The following is a 23,678-nucleotide window of genomic DNA, read 5'->3' as shown; positions in this document are numbered from 1 at the left end:
AAAACAGGTGAAAAACAGGTATTAAAGCTGAAGATGACATTTAAGAGCCAAACTGAGACATTTTGGTGAGTGAGGTAGGTTTCCACAGACAGCAAGTGTCAGAAAGGTTTGCATAAGGAGACTGTGGGTTACAAGCAGCCACTTTTGCACATTAACCTGCATCCCCTCTTGGATGTTGTGAGCCTGTGTTGTGTTTATTAGTGATGTGTGGCATGATGCTACCTTGGGTGACCTAGTGTTCCTGTTACTGTTGGGATTGTTCCCTTTCCTGCCCTCCCTCTAACACCAAAGTTTAAACTTGCTACAGTTTTTAGCTTCTCTGAGCTCCAGGTAAAGTATCTTTGGTGGGTTCTCCTATTACAGGTGGTTCCAGTCCTTCACATTGAAAATCTAGTCACCCCATATGCTTGAACTTCTTAAATAAGCTGACATAAGAGGTCAGAAAATCCTGTTAGTCCAAGAGTAAAGATCAGGTAGTTCTTCAGCAATGACAGTACAATTACAGCATCTAGCAGTAAATAAATTTTAGTGCAGGCTTAGCACAAGGTCAGCTTTTTCTTTTAGGAGAAAAAAATGAATGGTAGAGAAGAGAAGTTGTAATGGTTGTATACATTAAGAAGACATGTTTGGTGTTTGATAATTTTGAATTTGCTCTATCCTAAAATATGGAACTCCTCCTTCATCCTGCAGTCTTTATTTTGCCTCTGTGCAACCTGCTTTTAAGAGATTAGGGCTCTATGCTTTTACTATATTGGAATCTGCTTAGTGAGAGTGTTTTGTTTTGGAAAATAATTGAAACTATGGCAACCCTCGTTTTTTTCCCAGCTTATTTGTCTACCTCATGTACTGCTCTGTTTTGGTGGATGATTAACATACTGGAAACCACTGGTAGCTGCTGAAACAAACAACAAATATAAGTTATGTAAATATTATATCCAGAGCACCTTAGTTGTGCTTTGGAAATCATTACACACAGGCTGAATGTCACTTTAAACCTGAGAGTTTAAGGCCTCCACACTACCTCAGTGGTCTAACTCTGCTCGCACCACGCATGCAGACTGAATGGGTTTGGCACAGGAGGACTAATTGTGATGAGTGTTTGCCTGCTGTGTGCTCACTGCGGTTTCCTTCAGGTTGTCTAGAGCACTTGTTTTTTGGTTTTGTTTGTTTGTTTGTTTTGTCTTATGTTCCCTCAGCTTGTCAGCCACACGCAGACGTCAGTTTACATAGTATACTTTCTGTTTCTGTCAAATATGCCTTCTCTTTCCCAGCTTTCAGTTTCTTGCACAGGGGACTGTAGCCTTTATTTATTTATTTATTTTCCTTTTACACTTCTGTGTCAGTTGCTGCTGTGATTAGAAAATGGGTCATCCTTGGATGAACTCTTGTGAACTGCCTCTTCCAGAAAGCTTGCTTGCCTGGGAAATTCTTGCAGTGGGAGCCATCTTAAAATCTTCCTGACAGCTACTAGTGACCTTATTTCATAATTACTTGTGTTTCTGTCTAGCTCTTCCAAAGTGTTGCATCTCCATGTTTGAAAAAGCTTTTAAAACATGTTATAATTTAAGATTTCAAGTCTCTGGCTTCTTTCCAAATGAAACTTTGATATATGAACAGTTAAAACTGAGAAGCTCTGTTCCATGGTCTGTCTGGCATTTGCACTGATAAGTGGGGCAGACATGCCTGGCAGTCAGCCCAGGGGCTTCAGCCTCCAGGATCCCCCCCCCCCCGGGTGGGCTGTGCTGCTAATAGCTATGCTGGCTGTACAGCCCCTCTAATGGGAGGGGATTCTTCTTCCTTCTCCTCCTCTTGCTCCTTTCACAGATGAATGTGTACACTCTCTTTTTATGGATATGCTTTCCCTTACTTGTGTTTGTATAAGGATTTCTCTGAAACTGGATATGACTTAAAAACCCCCAAATGATAGCTATTCTCTTACTAAAACATTATTGCAAATCGTGTGGTTTATTATTTGTGAGAATTTTGACGGTACCTTGTGGTTGTGACTCTAAACCAAAATTCCTCTTCCCAAGATCCATCAGATTTATTAGAGTTGGTAATTTGTTTCTTACAGGTTCCTGTAGTCCTTTTCTTTCTCCAGTCCTGGCTGTTATGGCATGTTTCTTTCTAGTCACGGGTGTGCTAGCAAATGTATGACTGCCAAAGCACTTCCCTGTCTTTCTGGTCTTGTTGAGGCTGCGTCCACCACATCCCCCAGTCTGACAGAATTTTCACATTGTCGTTGACAGAGTGCAGTGGTTTGTCACTGTAAAGTATCTTCTTAAGGCTGTCTCTTCACTAGTTTGAATTAAAGAGTTGCTTATACTTGACGGCTTCTGGTCGCTTAGCTGCCTTTTGTTTCGGGTGCCATAACATCAAGAAAATGGTTTTCTAGACGGCTGAGAGATGTAGCCATTCCCCAGTGCAGGTTAGTTTTGGGAAGGTCTATATGCCCTCAGGGTTGTTGTGCTGTTGTACAATTGTAAGGCTCCACTTTGGGACCATGCAGACCACAATTAGAAGCTGGAATTCATGCACGATGCTGCAGTGCTTGCAAGTTGTGACTGGGAATGCTTGATCTCAGCTTTTAATGTGTGACACTCGCATGTTGTGGAATCCCATAGGGGAGCTGAGGTGCTGCTTTTAATTTTTAAATGGTTTGGGTCCTGATCTCTTGAGATGAGTAGGGGGCAAGGACGTAGGGGCTGTTGATTGGTATCGTTCTCTGACGAGCTGTTGATAGAGGGACTTTCCTGTCACAGCACTTGCTAGGCTTTGCCACTGACTGCAACACCTACTACCTTGCTTTTTTTGTTTCAGGTTGAGTGGGTTGAAGGCAGCATGGTTGTGAGCAGTTGCTGTCTGTGTTCCTGCAGTGATTTGTAATTTGAGAGTACAGGAAGAATGCCCCTAGATGTATGTTATAAAACTGGTAGAAATAAATGATTGCCAACACAGGGGAGAAAAGGTCACCGAAGACTTATTAAATGACTCAGAATCCATTGGGTGCTTCTGAGGGCAGTGTGAGTTAGAGTCTATAGAGATTTAATGCTGAATTTTGACACAAAATAAGAGGAACAATAGATTAAGTTTGGATTGTCGTGTTATCTTCTACATGCTCTAGGTCCTGCACACTAACAAAGGGGAAGTAAACCCTGTTAAGTGGTCAGTAAGAATTATGATATATAATTGTAGATACCCAAGGGCACTCCAGAGACTGATCATAAACCAACTGTAATTCTTAATTTCCTGACCTGTTATAGCCTTCTTTGTGGATTATTGTGCTACTGATTTGAGTCTTTTGTGACTCTTTAAAGGCTTTTGTAAGGAGTGGGGATTTGTGACTAATTTTTAAGAATGTTCTTTTTACAAATTGACTGGCTTTTTGCCCTTTTTGCAGAAATTAAAGGGGAAGTCAAGTTGAGATTTGGATTGTATTGTTCATACAGTTTGTGTTTACATATAAACAGAAGATATTATCTCTCTGTTGGTGGTAGGTCAAATGTAACATGTTGTTGTAACAGACAGCCTGAAGCAAAATAGCCAAAACCAGAATTAAGAGGAAGAAAGTCATTCAAACTGAAGTAGTATCAGTGCTTTGATTTGGAAACGTCTGAAGATGGTGTGTGAGGTTTCAAACTTTCAGAGTTAGAGTTCTACTGCACTGCTAAGATAACTCATTATGCTAGAATTATGAAGATCTACTCATGTGTGTTTATTAACCTCTAGAATAGTTGCTGAATAGTCTCTAGCTATGCTATTAAATGTTAAGAACTAGATCATTGAATGTCTCAGAAAGCAGGCAATTTTATGGTCCTAAAAGCAGATAATATACTTAAATCTTAATTTAAATATTTGTTGTGGAGCAGCCTTCATTAATTTTTTCATTTCTTTTCTGCTCATTCCGAAAGTATGTAAACTTCAAGAATTTGATTTTAAAATGCCTAATTTTGCAGAGTTGTCAGGGGATTCAGACGTCTGCAGTATTTTGGAAAAAAGTAGCCTTGACGTGGTAAGCAAAGAATGCAGTTACTTTATATTGAAGTCTGCACTCCGCTGCTTTTTGTGTGACTATTCCTGCTGCTTCCACTTCATGGCAGTTGCTTGAAGAAATACATTGAACTGGAAGGTTGTCGTGTGGAAAAAAATGAAGGCATGTCTTAGTAGTCCCATTTTGTAGGTGTGATTATATGCTTACACTATTATTACTTGAGCTTGTTTGTACTTTGCAAGTACATGAAAAAGGATGCGTTGCATCAAAGAGTAAAATGTTAGTGCTTATGGCTGTTTGGATGTGTTCCAGTAGAATTTGGTCAACCAGCTTTTAGAAGATACATCCTTTTATGACTTGGTTCAAATTTGTATGAGCTCAGTTGGGAGTAAGTTCATTGAAACCTTACTGGGAATTAGGCCTGTGGAACACCTTGATTTTTCTCTCCCAGGCTATGTAAATGCTTACTTTGAAGGCCCCTGGACTTACACAGGGCTGAGGAAGAAATGTAATGGAATGGAATAGGCAGTGGGTCAAACCACGGATTTTTAGTAACTGAAAGTATCTCCAAACTTGACCCAAACTCATGTTACAGGGTGAGCCTTCATGTGTTGGCAGCCTTGTGAAAAGACATGGGGCAGCTGGTTCATGGGAAGCCTTCTGTCAGCTTCAGCAGATTCTGCCATATGCCCGCAGCCAGGTGAAAACATGGAAAAGAAGGACATCAGGTGAAATGCAATAAGGAGAAGCGCTAGTGGCCTGGGAACAGGTTAATTCCTTCTTGTAAGCTACAAACTCTGAAGAATTCTTTAAAGAAGAACCCTGAGAAATCCTGAAACAAATATTTGGAGAACCCTTGATGAGCAGTCACGTCACTCGGTGGCCTTGCAGCCCTTGTGCTGGTTGCAAGGACCTTACCAGATTGCAGATGTTCAAAACTCCAGCTTTAGGCTATTGCATATCACTGGATTTCATGGCAGAACTGTTGTAAAGATTTGCCTTGGAAGTGGGTATTTTGCTTTCACAAGTAAAGGTCTTTGTGTCTTTGTTTTTTGTTTTAAATTGTGAAGGAACAGAAAAAATTGTGTCTGAAAGGTACTTTATGTGCCTTTCTTCAACAGCGACATCACACCCCACAGAGACTTTTGATTTTACCACCCTATTATTTTCTTTATGGTATTGATGTATTTATAGTAAAAATTAGATTCTATGTTGCTTCTTCCTGGGGTTTCTAAAACTGAAATCATAGGCACATGTAGTGCAGGTTTTACTTTTTGTTCAGTTCAATGTCTTTTCATCTTTGTTTTTGCTTACCCAAAGTTGCTGGATTGACTATTCAGATAATACTCTTCCTGTCCTGGTTTGGAGTACTTGGTAGTTGCAGTCTATTTAAAAAAAAAAAAAAAAAAAGGGAAAACCCCCAACCTTGAAGACCTGACTCACTAATCTCTCTTTTTTCCTTCCCAGAAGTACACTGCTGTTGGACTATTGGGCAAAGGTACCGATACATTAGACGCTACAGGAAAAGTAACTGAAGAAAAACCTTATGGTAAGCATAGATGTATCTATATACTTTGTGTAATGTGAAGGCATAAATGGTCTCTGTCATAGAGAAGCGGAAGAGATGTTTGAGACTCTGAATTAAGTTTAAATGTGAAATCAAACTAAGATTATTTCATCTTCAACTTCAGTGCTCATATAATTCAGACCAGCTTCATGCAATTATGTCCAGTGCAAGTGTTCATTTCTGTTGGGAAAAAAACAAACCAGGCATTAGATTAGGAGGGAGAAAATAGAATTGGCCAGGACTGTGTCATTTTAAATCTTTGACAGGCTGACAAATGACGTGCTGCGTCCAGTAAAATTTTCCTCTTTCAGTGTAGAGTCCCATGAGCACTCTTTTAGTAACACTCTTCAAGGCCAGTGGAGGAATAAAGGTCTTAGATCTTCCCTCTAGGATGCCCCTTTAACTACAGACTCCTCAATGTAAAATGAAGATGGCATAAACTACTTTCTACATATGTTCACCTACTAAGTCTTGCTCTTGCTTGCATTCTGTGTCCTGGCAACTTTAATAAATAAAGTTTTCTGACCCACAGAGCACAGTGCAAGAGTTTAAGGCTTCAGAACTAATCCTGACTGTGGCTTTGTGGGAGTGGGCATTCCACAATACCCAGGGTGCCTTAGAAACAATGTGGAACTAACCAGGGACAAAGAGATATGTATTTGCCATTAGTTCTTTCACAACCTGGGGAAAAAAGAGAAAAAACCAATAGGTAGCTGGTTGCTTAGCAACTCTACAGGTCCCACACCGTTTGTGGTACCTGGTAGTAGGTACATGAAGTATATTATCTTTTTTTGATAGTGTGATGAAAAAGGTAGCTTGGATTCCACCTCTCACTCCCAATCTCCTTTCTTTTGGAATTTTTCTTTTTTGCGCGAGACAGGCAAGCGTGAGTTTCTCATCCCCATTAGCCAGATGGATGATTCTAAACAGTGTTATTTACTAGGTGATGTTATTCAGAGTTGTTTACTAGGCAATGTTATTCAGAGATGTTGGATCACTTGCTTCTGCTTCAGGATCAAGTTCTAAGTCTATCTCTAAGCTTCTGAAGGACTGAGCATCCGCTTGGTGTTAGAGTTGCTGACACTTCATGACAGCTGGAGAAAACACTTTCTTGGTTTTTATGTATACCGCTCAGAAAATGCAATGTTGTGGTTCTGCTGTGCTGAGTAGTATTCATTGTAGATACTCGCTGACATATAAACTGTGAAATATCATTTTAAGTAGATGCAACTCCTATGGTCAGTTACTTAAAAAAAAAAAAAAATCTGTTTCTTGAAACATTAGTTTTGCTTTTTTATTTTGTATTGTTTACTGCAGATGGAATTTAGAGTGTTGTTTTCATGCGCATTTCTTTCACTGGCAGCTCTTGTTATAGTAGTTCCCACATCCACACCACCTCCTCTGTTATGGTGGTTTAGCTTTCTGTTAGACTGGGTGCTTGGGGAACTGATTTAGGTTAAAAATACCCTCTTTTTTCGAGTTGCTTATCTTTTTAAGCTGAGATCAGTTGCATGATCCAGTTCATCATGCGGTCTCATGAAGAGCAGTCTTGGCATTGCTGGGGCAGTGTGGTTTTGAGGCTGGACAAAGTTTCCTTTTGCTGAAGCTGACAGCTGAAAGAAATGCTTGTGAAATTGGTCTCAGTTGCCTTCTGTGTTGGTGCAAATCAGTCAGATTTGGATTCTTCAGAAAGAAGAAAGAGAGAACATGAAAGAGAGAACATACACACTCCTTTTTCTCCATGCCACTTAGGTATTTCATATTTCTTTCCTTACTCCTAATAAAGCAGATATTTCTCATCTTTTCCAGTGTCTTCCCCAAAGCAGCTTCGTTTTCTGCAGGATTGTCTGTGTGGCACACCATCCCTAATCCCTAACTCTAATTGGTACTCCAAGAACAGACAAACCAGATATTTGAGCTGAATTTCAGCTTTCCTTTGACACCTACAAGAATCCTGTGAGAAGCAGAGCATCTGCTAGGGAATATAAATCCTGCAGTGCCAGCAGCATCCAGGATTGGGCCTTAGTGCAGAGAAGGGGCACTAAAACAGCTTGCAAGATATATAAAACTCTTCTTGAATGACTCCACTGGACCACAAGAGGAAAGTGCCTGCAGAAAGTTGCCTGCTATATTAACTATAGGCAAGTGTTACATTTTAGTCCTCAAAATGTCCCTAGACAGAGTTTAGAAAGCAAACTGTCGTGTGTTACAGTTAGTCACAATGAAAGGATGTACTGAAGAGAGCTCCTTGGGTTTAACCCCTCCTGAACTTCTCACAGTTTTTTTGTTTGTTTCTTATCAGATGAGTTTGCATTTCCACATGAAATTAGGTTGTGGTTTCTTACTGCTCCCAGGCTATCAGGTGCTGACTTTGGAAGCAAGTAGCATTTAGCATTCCTCTGATGCTTTCTGGAACACGTTAATGTTTGTAGCCCTTTTTTTAATGTTTGTAACTATGCACAGGAATGTGCATTCTGAAACCCACTTCCTCCCAGCAGACTATATGCAGACATGGAGAACAAAATTCACAAGGATTTTCTGCGGGTCTCTGCTGATTATGCTGAAATATATGTTTAATAGACCTACCTGAATAATTTAAAAACCTAGTCCTTTCAACATTCTGCTTGTCTGTTTGAAATAATTTGTGCTGGGCCAGATTGAGTCAAGGTCATCTGCTGTAGTTCTGTTGGACTGTCACGGATAATTCTCGTGTTCTGTTTTGGTGTAGTTTGTTAACAAGCGCAGGGCGGTATCACGCTTCAGTGGAAGCTTGTTGAAGTTGTGGCACAATTGGAACCTTTTGGTTTGATAACTTTAGTTAACGTCCTTTGTGATTGTAGCAGGAAAATGGATCAAAAGTCACCAGTGTTCAGAAGCACAACTGTTCTTAAAATTGTTCACGTTGGAAGCCAACAGGCTTATTTTCAGTGTTTTTAGAAGCATTGGAGAACTGAAGTTTTGCCTGCTTTGGGATGCTGATAGAATTGTAAGGAATAGTCCACTGGAAGTCATGTAGCCTGTGCAGAGATCACATAACCTCACTGTCAGTCTAAGGGCTTAGGAAGAAATTTAGAAAACAGCGTTGAATGTATTCTAACTAGTATACTCACAGAGCAGGTACAATCATTTTGTTCTAAGCTAACCTGTTGTTACTCCTGGGGACTGGATGCAATTATCCCATGGGCCAAACCTTGACAGTCCTCACTGAAATCATTGTGAGCTGCCAGCTGCCATGCCCCTCCCTGAAAGGGCAAAGAACTGCAGTTTAAGTCCAGCTTCTAGCAAAAACTTGTGCTCTGCGATATGACAGTTGAAGATATTTGGTATTTGTGGTAAGGATATTGGGAGGAGTAGGCTAATGCCGTGTGGCAAGGGCAATTAGGATCTATGGCAGCCATGTCCTGCAGAAACATCTCTCAACCCTTTAAGGGAGCAGAGAAGGGAAGTCAAGTGGGGAGACGAAGTTTTGGGACTGTTGATGCTAATTACCCTTTAGTGTGTGTGCCTGTTTCATGCTTGATGGAGGGTTGAGTCCAAATGCTTCCCTAAGCTTGCTGACTAGGCAAGCTGTTAACCTGCTAAACCCAAGCCCACAGTCAGGTGAGGGAGAGCTGTGGGCCTAGGGCCTAAAAGGAGAGGTTTCTCCTGGGCAGCAGGACTGCATTCCCCCCGCACCTATGCTGTGGATGTAACGAGGGGGAGCTGAAAGGTGGTAAAGGAGCTGGTTCCCTGTGTACTGTGTGCCCTGGAAAGCCATGAGTCTGGGACAAACACACAGCTTACGCATAGTGAAACTGGGACCAGGTTAGTAGGGCATTCCTTTATGACTGAGAGCTGGGTGAAAGCTCCACCAGCTTGTGTGGAGGAAAGGGCAAGAACTCAGTGTAGTCCATTAACACAAAGGCAGTGCATGCTTTAAAAAAAAAAAAAAAAAAAAGGCAAAGGACATGTTTTTAGGTTTTCAGAATGTAATACTAGCCACCTTGTGCCACGATGTATCGCAGAAGACAAATGTGTTTTATTCTGGATCTTAGCAAACTCATCTGTAAATACTGACTTTGATAACACACCATGCAACTTTGTTTGTTAGTGGCTTAATGCGTCATTCCTCACATGGGGCATTTTTGGTTTTTTCCCGAGGCAGAGATTGCCTATAGCATGAGTGATTTCATCAGAGGCTAGATGTAACCTCTCAATCAGGGGAATAGGAGATCAGAACAGGAACTGAACTCAAGTGTCTCATTAAATGCCCTAGCCACAAATTCAGTTCATGGGGTGAAAATTGAAAGAGAATCCCAAGTGACACTTAAGCTTAGATCTTAAATACTAAATTCTAGTCTGAAGCAACCTGAGGTTCACAAGAAGGCTGACAGGATCACCAGCAGAGAGCTGGGTTATGCTAACTTTCAGCCGTGTAGTTTTGTTGTGATACGTTGCTAAACGAGAGTATTACAAACAGAAGATGGAAATAACTGTGTAAGAAGCTCTTTAGAAGAAGATCCAGACTAACTATACAATTGATTTTGTTGTTCCTACCCCATATTCTGAGGTACATCAGCATCCCTGACTGACTTCCATGCCTTGCAACCTTGCTGTTAATGACACTTCTTGAGACAGCTGCTGGGCCTAGGGACAGCATCTGCTCTTGAGGCTGCAAAGTGTGCTTTGCAAAAGGTGAGGTGCCACATTGCCATCTTCCAAAGCTGCTGTGGAAAGAAACCTTTTTTACTTACAGCATGAAGTGCACCTGTCAGGTTTGCAAGTAAAGGTCTGTTCCAAAACATAATGAAGGCTCAATAAATAAATTTGGTTAGTTTATGTTCCAGGATGCTGTAAACTTAGCAGGGTGACACTAATGGAATATAACTTATGAGAAACAGGACTAGTCAAGTCCTAGACAGTAGAAGTGGACTGAAGTGCATTGTGATTGCAGATCTTATGTTTTACTCTCTGAACAAATGAGGGATGAATGTCATCTGTATTGAATAGTATTTCAAAGGACCAATGCAATCAGCCACTTATGTTACAGCCTTCTGATAAAAGTGGGGCAGATTTGTATGTGTACCTTTAAAAGAGGCTAGGTTGCCTAAAGCAGCTGTCTTTCTTTTACAGGGTTTCTTCAGTAAAATTGCCTTACTTAATATATAACAATGCCCTGATGTGCGTTTGCAGGTTAGTTGCTTGATATGGAAATTTGATGTGTTGTTCCAGATGCAGTCTTTTTCTTCACTAGAAAAAAAAACCATGATGCTTTTGTTCTCTAATAATCTGTTGCATTTGTCCCTGAAGTTAGGTACTCTTAAAGAGAAGTTGCCAAGGTTAGATGAGCATTTTACTCTTTTTAGTCCGTTAACAAAAATGAGAATAGGACAAATTTTGTAGTTTTTGCATAGTTCCCAAGAAAAATGAATTTGCAGTCCCGAGAGAGAGAAATTGCAAAAGAAAACTGTGTATATTGAGATTTCTGCCCTTCTGAGAGCAACCAGACTGTCTTAATCACCTTGGACAGTATGTTCCACGCATTTTTGTGATAATTCACACTCCTACCTACATTCTGGTTTTTATCTCTTTTCTTTGGTGTTTTTCACCCAATCTAAATTCAGATGAGAGGGAACTCTTTGTATCTGTTTGCAGAACGTGATTGATGACATTAGTGCCATGTGAATAATCAGTGCTAACATACTTGCTGTTTTCTTTCTACAGACCAGATAACAAAAGGAGATCTTGAAAAGGTGCTTCAAAAGTTCACAGGGGACATAATGCAGGTTCCTCCACTGTAAGTTCTACAATATTCAGACACTCTTGGCAGTTGTGTTCAGCTGTTGGGACTTGACAACAGAAGTCGGTTCTCTCCAAAATAAAAAGACACATTTTGGCAAAATGATAGAAGCAAGGCAGACTTAGGAGTTTAACATTTGCAACTGTGGGTCGTGCCCATTTGAACATCAAGCGCAAATGGTAACCTGGAGTCTGCTTTGTTAGTGGTAAATGTAAAGTAGCAAAGCAGTCTTAAACAGCTTTGCAGGGCTTGGTGGCTTCTATCCTGTCTTCCAATTAGAAAGCAAAGCTCTGAGGCTTTAATTTTAGTTGTGAGGTAAGAGGAGGCTTACTGACATCTCTGTGGAAGTGCCTTAAATAGCTTCAAATTAGTTTTCTGAAAACTTAGGGTATGAATGAGTGATTAGTGACTGAGCTTCCGTAGCTTAGCAAATTTCTTCTAGTCAGGTGAGCCACAGTAGCTGGCAATGTGCAAGCGCTTCGCTTGTGACAGATGGCTTTTATGGTGATTTAAGCTAACACGCTTTCCTTTGCATTTGCAATGGGTCGGTTACTGTGGTTCCAGCGCGGGCGCTGTTAAGGCCAGTGATTCAGTAGGCGTTCTGCTTCGTGTGACCTGTTTCAAATTGCCCTCTGCTAATTTGAGTGAGATCTTTTTTGCTTTTTCTGTGGTCATCTTTCTGTCAAGACTAAAGTTGGAGCTTTGGGTAAAGTTTCCTGTAATCAGTGAAATTATTTTTTTTTTGGACTATAGTGGTCCCCTAAACACCGTAGAACAAGGCTACGTAACTTGGTGGCTGCTGTTCAGGGAAGACCCTGGTGTGAGAGGAGTAAAGGTGCAAGGCAGAATTACAGGAGTTGCCTGAGCAGCTCCTAGTGCTCAGCTCAACATAACACTGAAACAGCGTACGCCCTGCAGACTTCTGAGAGACAGTCTGTTAGAGGCAGCTGCCAGTGTTGTACTCCTTATAGAAACCCTTTGTTTTCATAAACTACAAATTGAGTGATGAAATACTTTTAAACCTCTATGGCAAGAGATAAATACAGGACCATCTCTTGTTTTCAGGTTTATATAGCTACTGGCAAATGAGATGATGCTGTGTCCAAGAGATTTCAGAAGCACTTGCTGGTTGGGTTTTTTTTGTGAGCACTTGGAGAGGATTAGAAGGGTAAAATGTATGCTACTGTAGTACAATATTAACAGGATCCGGAGGATGGGAAGCTTGTTCTGTTACAACCGTATGACACGCATTTTCATACTCTTATCTGATCAGCTATTCTGCTTTGAAGAAGGATGGAGAAAGGCTATCAACTCTGATGAAGAGAGGAGAAGCAGTCGAAGCAAAGCCTGCTCGGCCAGTAAGAGTGTACAGCCTCTCTCTCCAGCAGTTCCAGCCACCACTCTTCACACTGGGTAAAGGACACAGATTATTACATAGAGTGATGCTCCCAGCTTGTTAGTGCTTATTTACACTCAGAATGGGAATAAGATAGTGAAATGGGTTTCATTTCCCTCAGCTGCTTGTTTTGGTGTGAGCCCATGTGCAGAGACTTTCACTTTGCACTAAAAGCACCGTATTTTGGTTTTAAGTTAAGCTGATTATGTGTAATCTTCCTGTGAGAGAAAATTCTGAGAGGCTGGTCAGGGGATTATTTGCATCTGTCCACGATTTTGCAACCTCCAGCTCAGTCCTCCTTTCTCAGGTCTGTGTGCTTCACTTTGCCCATTCTTTTGCCCAGGCCTGCTGGCATCTCTCCCAGGGTGCAGCAAGGACCAGTATCAGTTACTGTCAGGCCTCTTTCTCGGTTGAGGAGGCAGGATCTTATCCTTCCTTCTGTCACACATGAAGAAACTTGGGTAGTACATTAAGAAGCACATTAATAAATAAACCAAAAAGACTGTTGTAAATGTTTGATGCTGCTGTGAGGTCAAGATAGTGTCTTGCATTGATCAGCTACCTGGTTGACCCGTCATCCTCTGATGGACCAGATGTTCTGTGATGGGCAGGTGTGAGTGACAGGACTCAGTGCTGTGTTACTTCAGCCCTTACTTTATGGATGGGTGACTAGCAACTTATTCACTGGCAGAGGGGGAAGGGAAGGGCTGAGGGAGCAGGGGAAGTTGAAGGCCAATTTTGACATTTTATTGGAGCTGCCTGTGTGCAGTATCTTAACAGCATTGACAGTCAGTTTAGGCTATACTTGAAATAACTTGTTTTCGCCATTAGTAATATGAAACAACCTTCTGAAACCTTTAAAGTGAACAGGACTGGAGCGTTCATTAACGTACCGCAGCAAGTAGTTCATTCCTAGGGAGTTAGTTCGGTTGCCATTGTATTTGCCTGCCTTCCTGTCTAGCTTAGCAATCTCACCCGCCCATATGTTACAGGATGAATAATTGATGTTGCATCCTATAAATATTTTATCACTAGGTTGTTTGCTTAGCACATTTTTACATTTATGTGGGGGCATGGTTTCTATGTAAAGTAGATTTCTCATTGCACTGGCAACTTACCATGTCACTGTTAACATTCCAGATGTTGAATGTGGTGGTGGCTTTTATGTCAGGAGCCTGGTCAGTGACATTGGCAAAGGTAGGCATGAAAAAATCCATGACAGTTTAAGGAACGAACGTGTCTGTTTATGGAAAAAATTTGTCGTTTTGTTTATCTCCAGTAACTAGATCTATGTGTTATTTTGCAGAATTGTAGTGCTATTGCGTGTTTTTATATACTAAGGTATTTACCTTGGGAGCACGAGGAATGAAGGCTAAATAATCACCAGAGGACCTTGGGGGCTGGGGAATAAAAATGGAGCAGTAATAGCACTGAGCAAGATAATACAAGGCAAGGTGGGAATTTTTTTTTTCCCACCTCCATATGTTAAAGCTAGCTCAGATTAAGGATGCGAAGAAGAAGAAAGATACTGTCTTTTTAAACATTATTCATCACATTTTGAAAACAGATTGCACAGAACATTACCATGCACATAATAAACCCTATCTGTTGGAAAGACTTCTACATTGGTGATGATTTTTCTAGTGTTTACTTTCTGCTTTACCTGAACTGTGAACGATTTTGCTTTCCCACAGGGTTATTTGTCTTGTGCTCAGTATCTACCAAACTGCATGATGGAGAACAGATAATCCATTTCAATTTTTTTTTTTTTTTTAAATGATACATTTGCAGATCAAGGAAGCAAGTGTTGTGGGATAACCCTATGAATTTCAATGTTATATGTACTTAGGCAAGTCAAAGATTCTTTTTCTCTTACTGCCTTCTGAGCATGCTGGCTTATGTTTAGTCCTTTAATGACAAACCAAGATAAAGTCTGTCCTCAGCTGGTTTCTTTTCAAAAATTTAAAATGCAGTTAGAATCTTCCTGCATCAGAAAGGATGGAAGAGAATATTTTAGTATACCTGTGTGCTTACAAGTCAGCTCTGGATGCCGTTGTGTTTTGTAGCCCCTCATTATGTAATTCTGTCCTACTGGTATTTACTTAACATAGCAGAGCATTTGTTTATATTTTTTATTTTTCTTTATCTTAGTTTATATTATCCCAATAGGCAGCACAGGATCAAAATGTCAAAAATCCTTATTGAAGGCAAGCAGTGCTAAGGCCTCAAAGTCTGTGGAGAAATAGTACGTGACTTTCTAAGTCACTCGTGAAGGTTCTGCTTACATTTTATGTCATTATTTCCTGTCTTTTCATTCTAATTTAAATTTGGAAAACCTTTTGACAAATTTCTGTCAGATTTTGAACTCTTTACTGCACTGGAGATCTATTGAAATCAAAGGAGTTCCTTGGCTCAAATTTAAGATGTAAATGAGTGATAAATCTTTATGAGTTTCCTTCTCAAACAAAGCAGAATGATGTAGAAAGCTACATGTAAAAATACATTTTAAGTGAGTTGCAAGTAGGTAAGCTTGACCATGCACTTTTTCTGAATCCTTTTTTCTCCTTTACTGTAGAGCTCTCTACCTGTGCCACAATGCAAGAGCTGACCCGAACCAAACATGGGCCATTTACGCTAGAGGAGCATGCCCTTTATGAAGACAAATGGACAATTGATGAAATTGCACGATCCTTAGAGCATTGCACATCTCTCCTCCCAGGAGAGCCATCTCATAAAAAATTGAAGACAGAGCATCCTGGTGAAACTGCTGTGAGCTGTGAAGATAAGTGATAAGTTGGGTCAAGGAAAAAGACTGAATGATTGAGACATTTCAAGATTGGATTGGGATTGTCTTGCCTCCCGTGTAAATTTACAAGTCTGTACTGGGAGGGTGACAAACTGCAGAGCAAGAAAAATGGTTCTTTTGTTTTCTGGGGTTAGAACATGTACTGAAAACATCCAGCACTTGCTGTTTCCTAATCTCTTTATTTCCCTTGTTGCACACTGTAAATGGATCTGCCACTGATGTCAAATCTTCATAAGCTTTTCAAGAACTTGCAGGGTGCAATATAGCTGTTGTTACCAATTCCTCAATAAAAAAACCCACATAACTTAATGTTTGCTAAATGAGCTCCAAAACCACCCTTTTTTTCTTTATAGCTGCTAATCAAACCCTGAAATACCATGGTGACAAGACTGTTATAGCTTGAAGGATACACGGATGTGGTGGGTCAGTTTGCTTTCTTGAAATCCATTTCAGGAAACATCCATTTTAGTCTAGTTTTTCCTATGCAGATTGTTCTTTCAGTCAAATTTTATTCAGAATGCATTAAATCTAGATCTAGTTTGAAATATCAGTGTGAGTGAATAGTTTTAGATATAAACAGTCCCTGAGGATAACTGATAAAAAGTGCTCTGCAGAGTGCAGTCATCACTACAGCCGTACGTATCTTACTCTGGTACGATGTCCCATTTGATGACCGTCCAGAATTTAAAGTGTAGTGAACTGTTACGCCTTTCGTAGGGCTTATGGAATTTACTTTTGCCATCTCTGTGTTGCTTGAGCTGTCTCCCGTGGATTGGGTAGAAGGGTGATGTGCCTTCAGGACTTTGATTAGGTCCTGACTGGTCGTACGGGCAACAGAGGGATCCGCCATCAAGGATCTTTGCTGAAACCGGTTTAATTCACTGGGGCAGTGAGGGCCTGTTCACAGTTCGTCTAGTCAGCAGAATTTGATTGCACTGATTATTTCTCACCGCTGCTTTCCTTGGATTTTCAGAATTGCTAAAAGACGTTGGTTTGTGAATGCAAAAAGCAGCACCCTGGTTTGCTTCCATGTGTGTAACGGACTATCCTGAAAGGACTTCCCTACGCGGCCCCATACGAGTTAGTAGTGGCTCTGTTTTCCTCTTGTCATAACGAGGAACATGAGGAATAGTTTAAATGTGGGAGTGATACCTGAGAGAAAGCCTGGCTTTTGAAATGGTCATTGAAATGTCACCAAAGAGGAACGGACTGGCTGCCGTATGGTTTTATGCTGCTGCTGGCCAAGTGGCCTGCTGTGGCCTTGTACAGCTCCTGCACCTTTGAGTTTTGGTTCTGGAGTACAGGGACTTGACTTTCTTACTCTTAGTGGCTGAATGCTGTAAAGCCAAGATTTTGTGCTTATATTAGGGTGTATCTTTTATAGAGTCATGAAAATTTGATTTAATGACTTTGTGTTAATGGACTTGCTACTTTCTATGGTAAGTTATCTTGACAGCTGATTACCTCTGTTCTTTAAAAGAAGTTGTGTTTTATTTCCAACTTGACTTGAATCTCCACATGCTGCATTTTGTATCTTTGCACCTTACAAAAAGCAATTTCTCTGTGGGCTCGTATTATGTGAAATGATCAAGTTCCAACCTTACTGTCAATCTAAGAAATGAAATAAATATTCTGAAGTTTCTCATTGCTGGATACCTTTCCAGACATCTATAGGGTTTTTTTTTGTTTTCTAGTCAATAAGACACTGAAGTCTATGCAAGATTAATGAAGCTTTTGTTTAGAGGGAGGATAGAGTTTGTGTTTTATTGTTCAGTAAACAGACATTTTTCGTATTTTGTATGTTCTTATAAAGAACTTAAGGGAAATATTGAAAATATCACAAGCAAATTGAAATGTTAAAGCACTGTAGCAGCAGCGTATTTAATGTACAATGTGGATGAAGTGATGATTGTAAGAAGTTTTGATTTCAGAGATGAGAGAAGGGAGTTGTGTTCAGTAAGAGAACAGTGGGAGGTTTTAGTTTTTTCTTTTCAGGGTGGGTCTTTTGGTACTTGGGTTAGAAACAGAGAAGAAAGAGATTATTTCCTAAAGAAACCAAATAAAGCAGAAAATTTAATTTTCCAGTATACTTATCTTGAATGATCAAAGACTGATTGAAACACAGCTTCTCTTATGGTCTAAATCTGTATTTTTCCAAGAACCTAATTTATGTTATCCCAGTGGTCTTCTAGATTAAGTTCTCATTTTATTTCTCTTCCTGCCTTTTTAAAAATAGCCCAGTAGATATAATTCCATTAGTCTGCCTGTTTCATCTACAGGGATTTGTTCTTTAAAAATTAGTGCAATTGAGAAATCTTTCTATTAATAGGGTGCATTTGTATACAGTGTTGTAAGTGTCTAGCACATTTTTTCTCTCATCTGTTTGTTTAATGCTCACCATGGCTTACTTGCTATCCATGTAAGACCCCCTGATATTTTTAATTTCAAAAGGAGAATTATATTTTCATCAGCTTTTAGTTTAGCTTGCAACTGGTCTGTTGTAATTATTGCTAACAGATCTGTGATCCTGAGAAGACAGGATCTGTTCCATAGTCTCGTCACTCAAGAGAAATGAAGTGGCAATCAAAAGAGAGCATCCTGTTGGTATCAGCAAGTTCTGGTTTAGGCAGCGAGTCCTGATGCATACGGAAAGCACGGAGAGAAGGAATGCAGTCGTACACGTTCAGGAATCTGCATAAGGTGTGTAGATAGTGTTTCTAAAGACTGGAGGTATCTTTCAGTTTACAAATGCAACTTCCTTCCATGCTTTTATTCCTCTGTAGCAAGTAGAGAGACTTTCACCAGCTCTAGCTAGACTTTTTTTTTTCCGGGATTCCTCTCGTCTTCCCCAATGCTAGGTTCTGCCACCTTCAGAAATAAAGGCAGAACTTCATCTCAATGACTAACTTCTCCCCACATAGCTTGTCCTGAACTACAGAAGCCATTTCACTTACAAGCTGGGTAGCAAGTATCTTTGGTTGCAGTTGTACATGGCTGGGTGGCACACAGCACTATGGCAGACAGCAGATGGGTGTTCTGAGAAGACACAGTGTAAAGAGTGTGAAAAGTCATGAACAAAGTGTGCAAGAACAGCTTGTTCTATGACCACTGGTGGGTGTAAGCCCCATTCCAGCCCTAGACAGCTGAGCTATATTTCCAAACATTCAGACTCTTCTGGCTGCTTCCCAGTGTCTTCCCTAGGTGCTTTGCCTCGCTTCCATGCTCTGTCCTAGGCATCCCTGTGCTTTGATGGGTCCCTGCCCCTTGAGCCATTGGTCCCAATGAGTAGGAATTAGGAAGCCACTGGAAAATTTAGGAATAGCTTTTTTAGATATTGTTTAATAACTCAGTATGTTGAAACTATATGGATCTGGAAGCAAGTGTTGTGTTCCCATGGGAACCTGGGGAAATACTCATTTTAACTTCCTTATTCTTGTTAACATGCGTGTCCCTGAGACACCAGACTTCAGAATTGTGCTATATCCACAGAAATATGTAGTTTTTTCCAGAACAAAATATCCTGTGATCCTGAATCTAGATTACTGACAGTTATGACGTCTCAACGTTAAGGCTATTTAGGATGAGAGGAAAAGTGTGTATACAATATTTCTGAGACCAACAGAAGAGTTAGTACCGAGTGTTCAGCTGAGGCAAACGGTAGTTAATAGGAATTTTATGCTATTCTGGCCACGTCTCGGTGATTTACCATTTAAAATACATGTGACACAACCTGGAAGACTTCTCTCATTTTAACGGGCGTTGTTCTTGGGGAAATCCGTGGTAGAAAAGCATGTCCTGCTTTTTGAACTGAATATTGTCTGTCTTGAATTTGGACTTGCGATCTTTAGTCCATAGTAGTACGCTACCACAGTCTGGCCCTGACTGCCTCCGGTGCTGGTGCTGCTTCAGTGAGATTGACAAGGGCTTCATAATTTATCTCCTTCTAATGGCTCTGCCTCGCTGGCTCTCTTTCTTCCTCATTTAAATTGTAGTTTTTCTGTGCACTTCATAATATATTTCTGCTGGCAGCGTGCTGAGCACTTTTAAAATGTTTTTTAAGCAAAATCAATAGAATCTTTTTTTTTTACATTAATCACGTCTGAGCCATTAGCAAAATATTCTAGGAGTGCCTTCATCAATAACGAAGCATTTAGCGTCTAACCCTGCAGTTCTGGTTTTGATTTGTATGTTTATTAGGAGGAAAAACAAAAGTCAAACTTTTAATAACTCCCCAAATTTGGGGATGCCGTAGGACTTTATTTTTTAGGGTAACAGATGAAGTTGCTATTCTGAGCATGAATGGCTCCGAGACCTTAATGGCTAAGGTCATTCTGTTTGCTGGGCAGCGTCAAGGAATCAGCTGGCAACAGCATTAATATTATTAAAAAGGCTTTAGAGAGACAAAGCGAGAGTGCACGTGTGTGTTCGTGGGAGTGTGGCTACAATATACAACCAGGGGAAGTCATAGAGACAGTCATTGGGTTCAGCCAGCCCGGGCAAAATTACTGTCCCTATTAAAAGGCAGTCATTGTTTCTGATAGCCCTGGGTTTAATTTGCTTCTTTGTGAGACCTGGTCAGGTAAATCACCGATACGTAAGAGCACGTCAGACGAGCGGGGCTGTCGCCTGGGCGCTTGTGTCTCCGCTCTGGGGGATGAGATGGCACAGCTTTTCTCACTGTCTCTGAGATCAGCTGCTAAGATCCTATAGGTGTTGAACAGGCTGGTGATTGAGAGCGGATGGTTTCAGTGCTGAGGACAAAAAATGGACTATATTGCAAGAGGAGAAGCGTGGGTTTTTCCAGTTCTGTTTTTAAGGACGTGTTGGAGACACTGCCATGGCTCAGAGAAAGCATTAGCATGGCTGCCTGAGACAAGCCTAATGTTTTTGTCGTGGATGTGAATGTCTTGGACTTTAATTCTTTTCCCTCCTGACCCCTAGCTCACAGAAGAGGAGTCACAGAAGTCAAAGCAGCAGCCTCTCACCGGCTTTTCCACGTCACATTTCTGTGTGTGCTGTGTGGATGCTGAAACAATCCTGTGCTCAAACTGTAAAAGGACTTAGGTAGCTTGTCCCAGAAGTTAACAGTAACTGGGAATGGATAGGATGAGAAATGAGGCAACAAAATTTGTATTATAAACACAGAAGTGTCTTTACAGCCTACAGAATAGCCTTCCTCTTACCAGATGTATTCATCTTGGGTTACAGCTCTGTGCCTGCCTTTCCACTTTGCATCCCATTAACTTACCTGCTGTTTGAAACAGTTCATCCTAAACCTCTCATCCTCTTGTTTGAATTCCTTTCCAGGTACATGTGGGCCTTGGGAAAGCGTGGAGAAAAAATGCTGTGTAGTTTCTGGGGGGACAGGAACACTGGTAACTAAGAACTGAAAAGGATGGGGTGTCTGGTCCGTTTCTTACCCTGCCCTTTTCATACGGAAGATGTGCTCCTGGATGCTTTGGTGCCATTTCTCTGGGACATGGGATTATTTTAGATATTTCAGAATTACCTACTTCAAAGTTAGATCTGCAGCTGAGTGCGTGTATTAAAAACAAAATACATCATTTCACAGACGTCACGCTACTTTTAGTGGCTTCAGAACATGAGCTTAAAAGGAGGGAGGTGGGAAAGGAATGGGAAAAGGTAAATGCAGATTTCAGTCATTAAATTCATGAAATAGATGAACTCATTTTAGTTAATCATGTAAGAAAATATGTTAAGTATGCTAATGGAGAAAAGGTAAAGAGAATGGACACAATTTTTACTACCTTTTCTGTTTCTTTTAGCACATAAAGCAATTAGCTTAAATATACCGTTTCAAAGCTTAAGAAGCTTTTACATGGAAATGCGTGAGAGGTTGTTACTGTATGCTGATGTGGGAAAAGGCATTTATTTTCATTTCAGCAGTTGAAAAGATGGTCTTCTATGGTGCCCTTCAAAAGGCAGTGTTTTGTTTTGGTTATATTGGATTGCCATAAATCCTTAGAGTAATTTACTCTCTTGTGAGTGATATGTTCGTATGAAATCCTTTCCTGCAGCTGGCTTTCCTAGGGGTCAACAAAACTGTTTCAAGTTCGGCAGGTACATAGTACGCATTCCCAGTGTATGTGGAACATTGTGTACAAACACTAAATATATTTAGAAAACAAGATTAATTCCCTGTAATCTTTGCTATGCAGATTGCTGTCTCAGTAAACCATTATCCAGGCTGCATTAAACCTAGCTGCTCCTTTGCTGCTTGGCTTTGTATACAGTTTCTTCTTACTTTTATACTTTAATTTGACAAAGGGCACTGGCAGGCTCGGTTGGTTTCGTGTCCAGGTGATTAATTTCACCCGGCTGCTGCTCATACGCAGGGCGATTACTGGCTTTAACTCCTGTATTGGCCAGTCATCGTTGCCCCCGGCGGCACTAGCAGAAAGAAGTGGGTGTCCACCTGGTCTGTCCCTTTCATAGACTGGCATGTAAAGTGTCGATGGTGCGAGTTCCGTGCAAGTAAACCAGACGGTGTGAGGAGCAGACCGGGTGCCTCATCGTGCTGCTCTGGCAACCTCCAGCAAAAGGTGGAGCGGGCAGCAGGCGATAGTGGTGTTTGAGTAGTCCTCCAAGGAGGGGTTGGGGGGAAGTGTCGGCCAGGTCTATGAGTGCGTAGCTAACCTAAAGCATGTCATTATTTCTCTTGGCCTCAGTGAGAGGACTCCTGCCCTGGTTTACTAAATTATGTAAATTATTACTCACTGAATTAAGGCTGTATGTGTCTCGTTTTCACCTATCGTGTGTTTTGTCCTTTCTTACTTTTTTTTTTATTTTAGTAACACGAACTGATGGATTGAAAATTGTATTTCTTTTTACAGGAGAAAAAAAAAAGAGTAAAATAAATATTAATGGTGTGGCACAACACTTCGAGTTGTTGCATGTCTGATGAATATGTAACAGTTCTATTTTCTACTTGAAAACAAACAGACAAAAATTGTCAGAATAGAATTAGTGTTATTTTTTAAAAATGTGTTTATCTAGGAAATGCATTTCTCTCGAGAGTGCTATTAAAGGCCGTGCAGAATGGTCAAACCTACTGGAGTGAGTTGGTGATTGTTTCTAGAGTTAGGAATGTGTAACTTACCCAAGTGTGTGCCATTCCCTGCACTCGTTTTATCTGTTCTCCTCCGCTGTGTCGTAGGTGCTCATTACTGGAAAGAGCACAGTGCTACACTCTGAGCTGGTATTCAGCCATTCCTTTCTGTCATGGCAGTATGAAGTACTCATCCCCACTCTGCCCCGCTGCGTTGATGAATCCAAGCTGGTCCTTCAGAGTTGTATAGAAATGACCCAGAAATAAGCCATTGTGCCATATATAGGTGGGATTTCAGGAGATGAAATTTATCTGGAGGCAGAGCATGTTCTCTGGCTGCAAAGAAGAAAGACAAAAGGGAAGTTCAACCCAATAGCCTTTCCCATGTGTGTGCAATCTGACGCAAACACACAACACCAGGCAACTTTTCCAAGGAAGTGCAGCTTTTAGAAGAGTGTCCAGCTGTTGCATCACAGGGGTAAAGCTCCCACCGTTTTTCTGTGTGTCAGAATAATTGAGTAAACTCTCCACCACTCCTTTGCTGAAGGAGCTCACTGATTCTGTTTTACTCTTCCCTTGCAAGGCTGTTTTTCAAGCCCTTCAACCAGCTCTTGAAATTTCCACAGTTTTTGGTGGCTGGTACACACGCCAGATGTGGGTGGGAGAGCTCCTCTGACACTCTGACACTCCCTTTTGGTTTTCTTAGCTCGTTTAGTTTGGGGGGAAAAAAAAAAAAAAAAAAAGAGGGAACAGCTGGCAGCATCTCTTTTTGTTGCAAGCACAGACTTTCTGCTTTGTGTAAGATAAACCTGGCCGTGGGAGAGGGCATTCCATGGCTGAATCTCCTGAATCTCCTGGGCTGCCTTTCTAATCTCCCTGTGTAGGAAAGGCACAACCTTTCTCCCATCATTTCTGGACCATGTGCATGCTGGTTCTTTTTAGAGTTGGACAGCCTCCCTTCTGCTCCTCGGTACCCGAGAATCATTTGTCTCTCACTGCAGCAATCCAATGGTTTCGTAACTGGCCCAAGGCTATGAAGCAAAGTTACAGTCTAGGGATGTTTCTGACTG

General features: G+C 40.9%; 1 protein-coding gene across 1 annotated transcript in view; it reads left to right on the top strand.

Moving 5' to 3' along the window:
• Positions 1-15,540, top strand: part of TRUB1 (TruB pseudouridine synthase family member 1) — a 29,119-nt gene extending 13,579 nt beyond the window's left edge. Inside the window, exons 4-8 of the mRNA XM_086466979.1 lie at positions 5,459-5,540; positions 11,262-11,334; positions 12,611-12,750; positions 13,874-13,930; positions 15,309-15,540. Coding sequence (XP_086323105.1) covers positions 5,459-5,540; positions 11,262-11,334; positions 12,611-12,750; positions 13,874-13,930; positions 15,309-15,523 — 567 coding nt within the window. The 3' untranslated portion in view covers positions 15,524-15,540. The remainder of the gene's footprint in view (positions 1-5,458; positions 5,541-11,261; positions 11,335-12,610; positions 12,751-13,873; positions 13,931-15,308) is intronic.
• The last annotated feature ends 8,138 nt before the right edge of the window (positions 15,541-23,678 follow it).

Source organism: Leptosomus discolor, chromosome 6 (genome assembly GCF_034619465.1).
Source record: "Leptosomus discolor isolate bLepDis1 chromosome 6, bLepDis1.hap2, whole genome shotgun sequence".
NCBI lineage: Eukaryota > Metazoa > Chordata > Aves > Leptosomiformes > Leptosomidae > Leptosomus > Leptosomus discolor.
The sequence above is the reverse complement of the archived record's forward strand: the minus strand, read 5'-3'. Positions and strand labels throughout refer to the sequence as shown.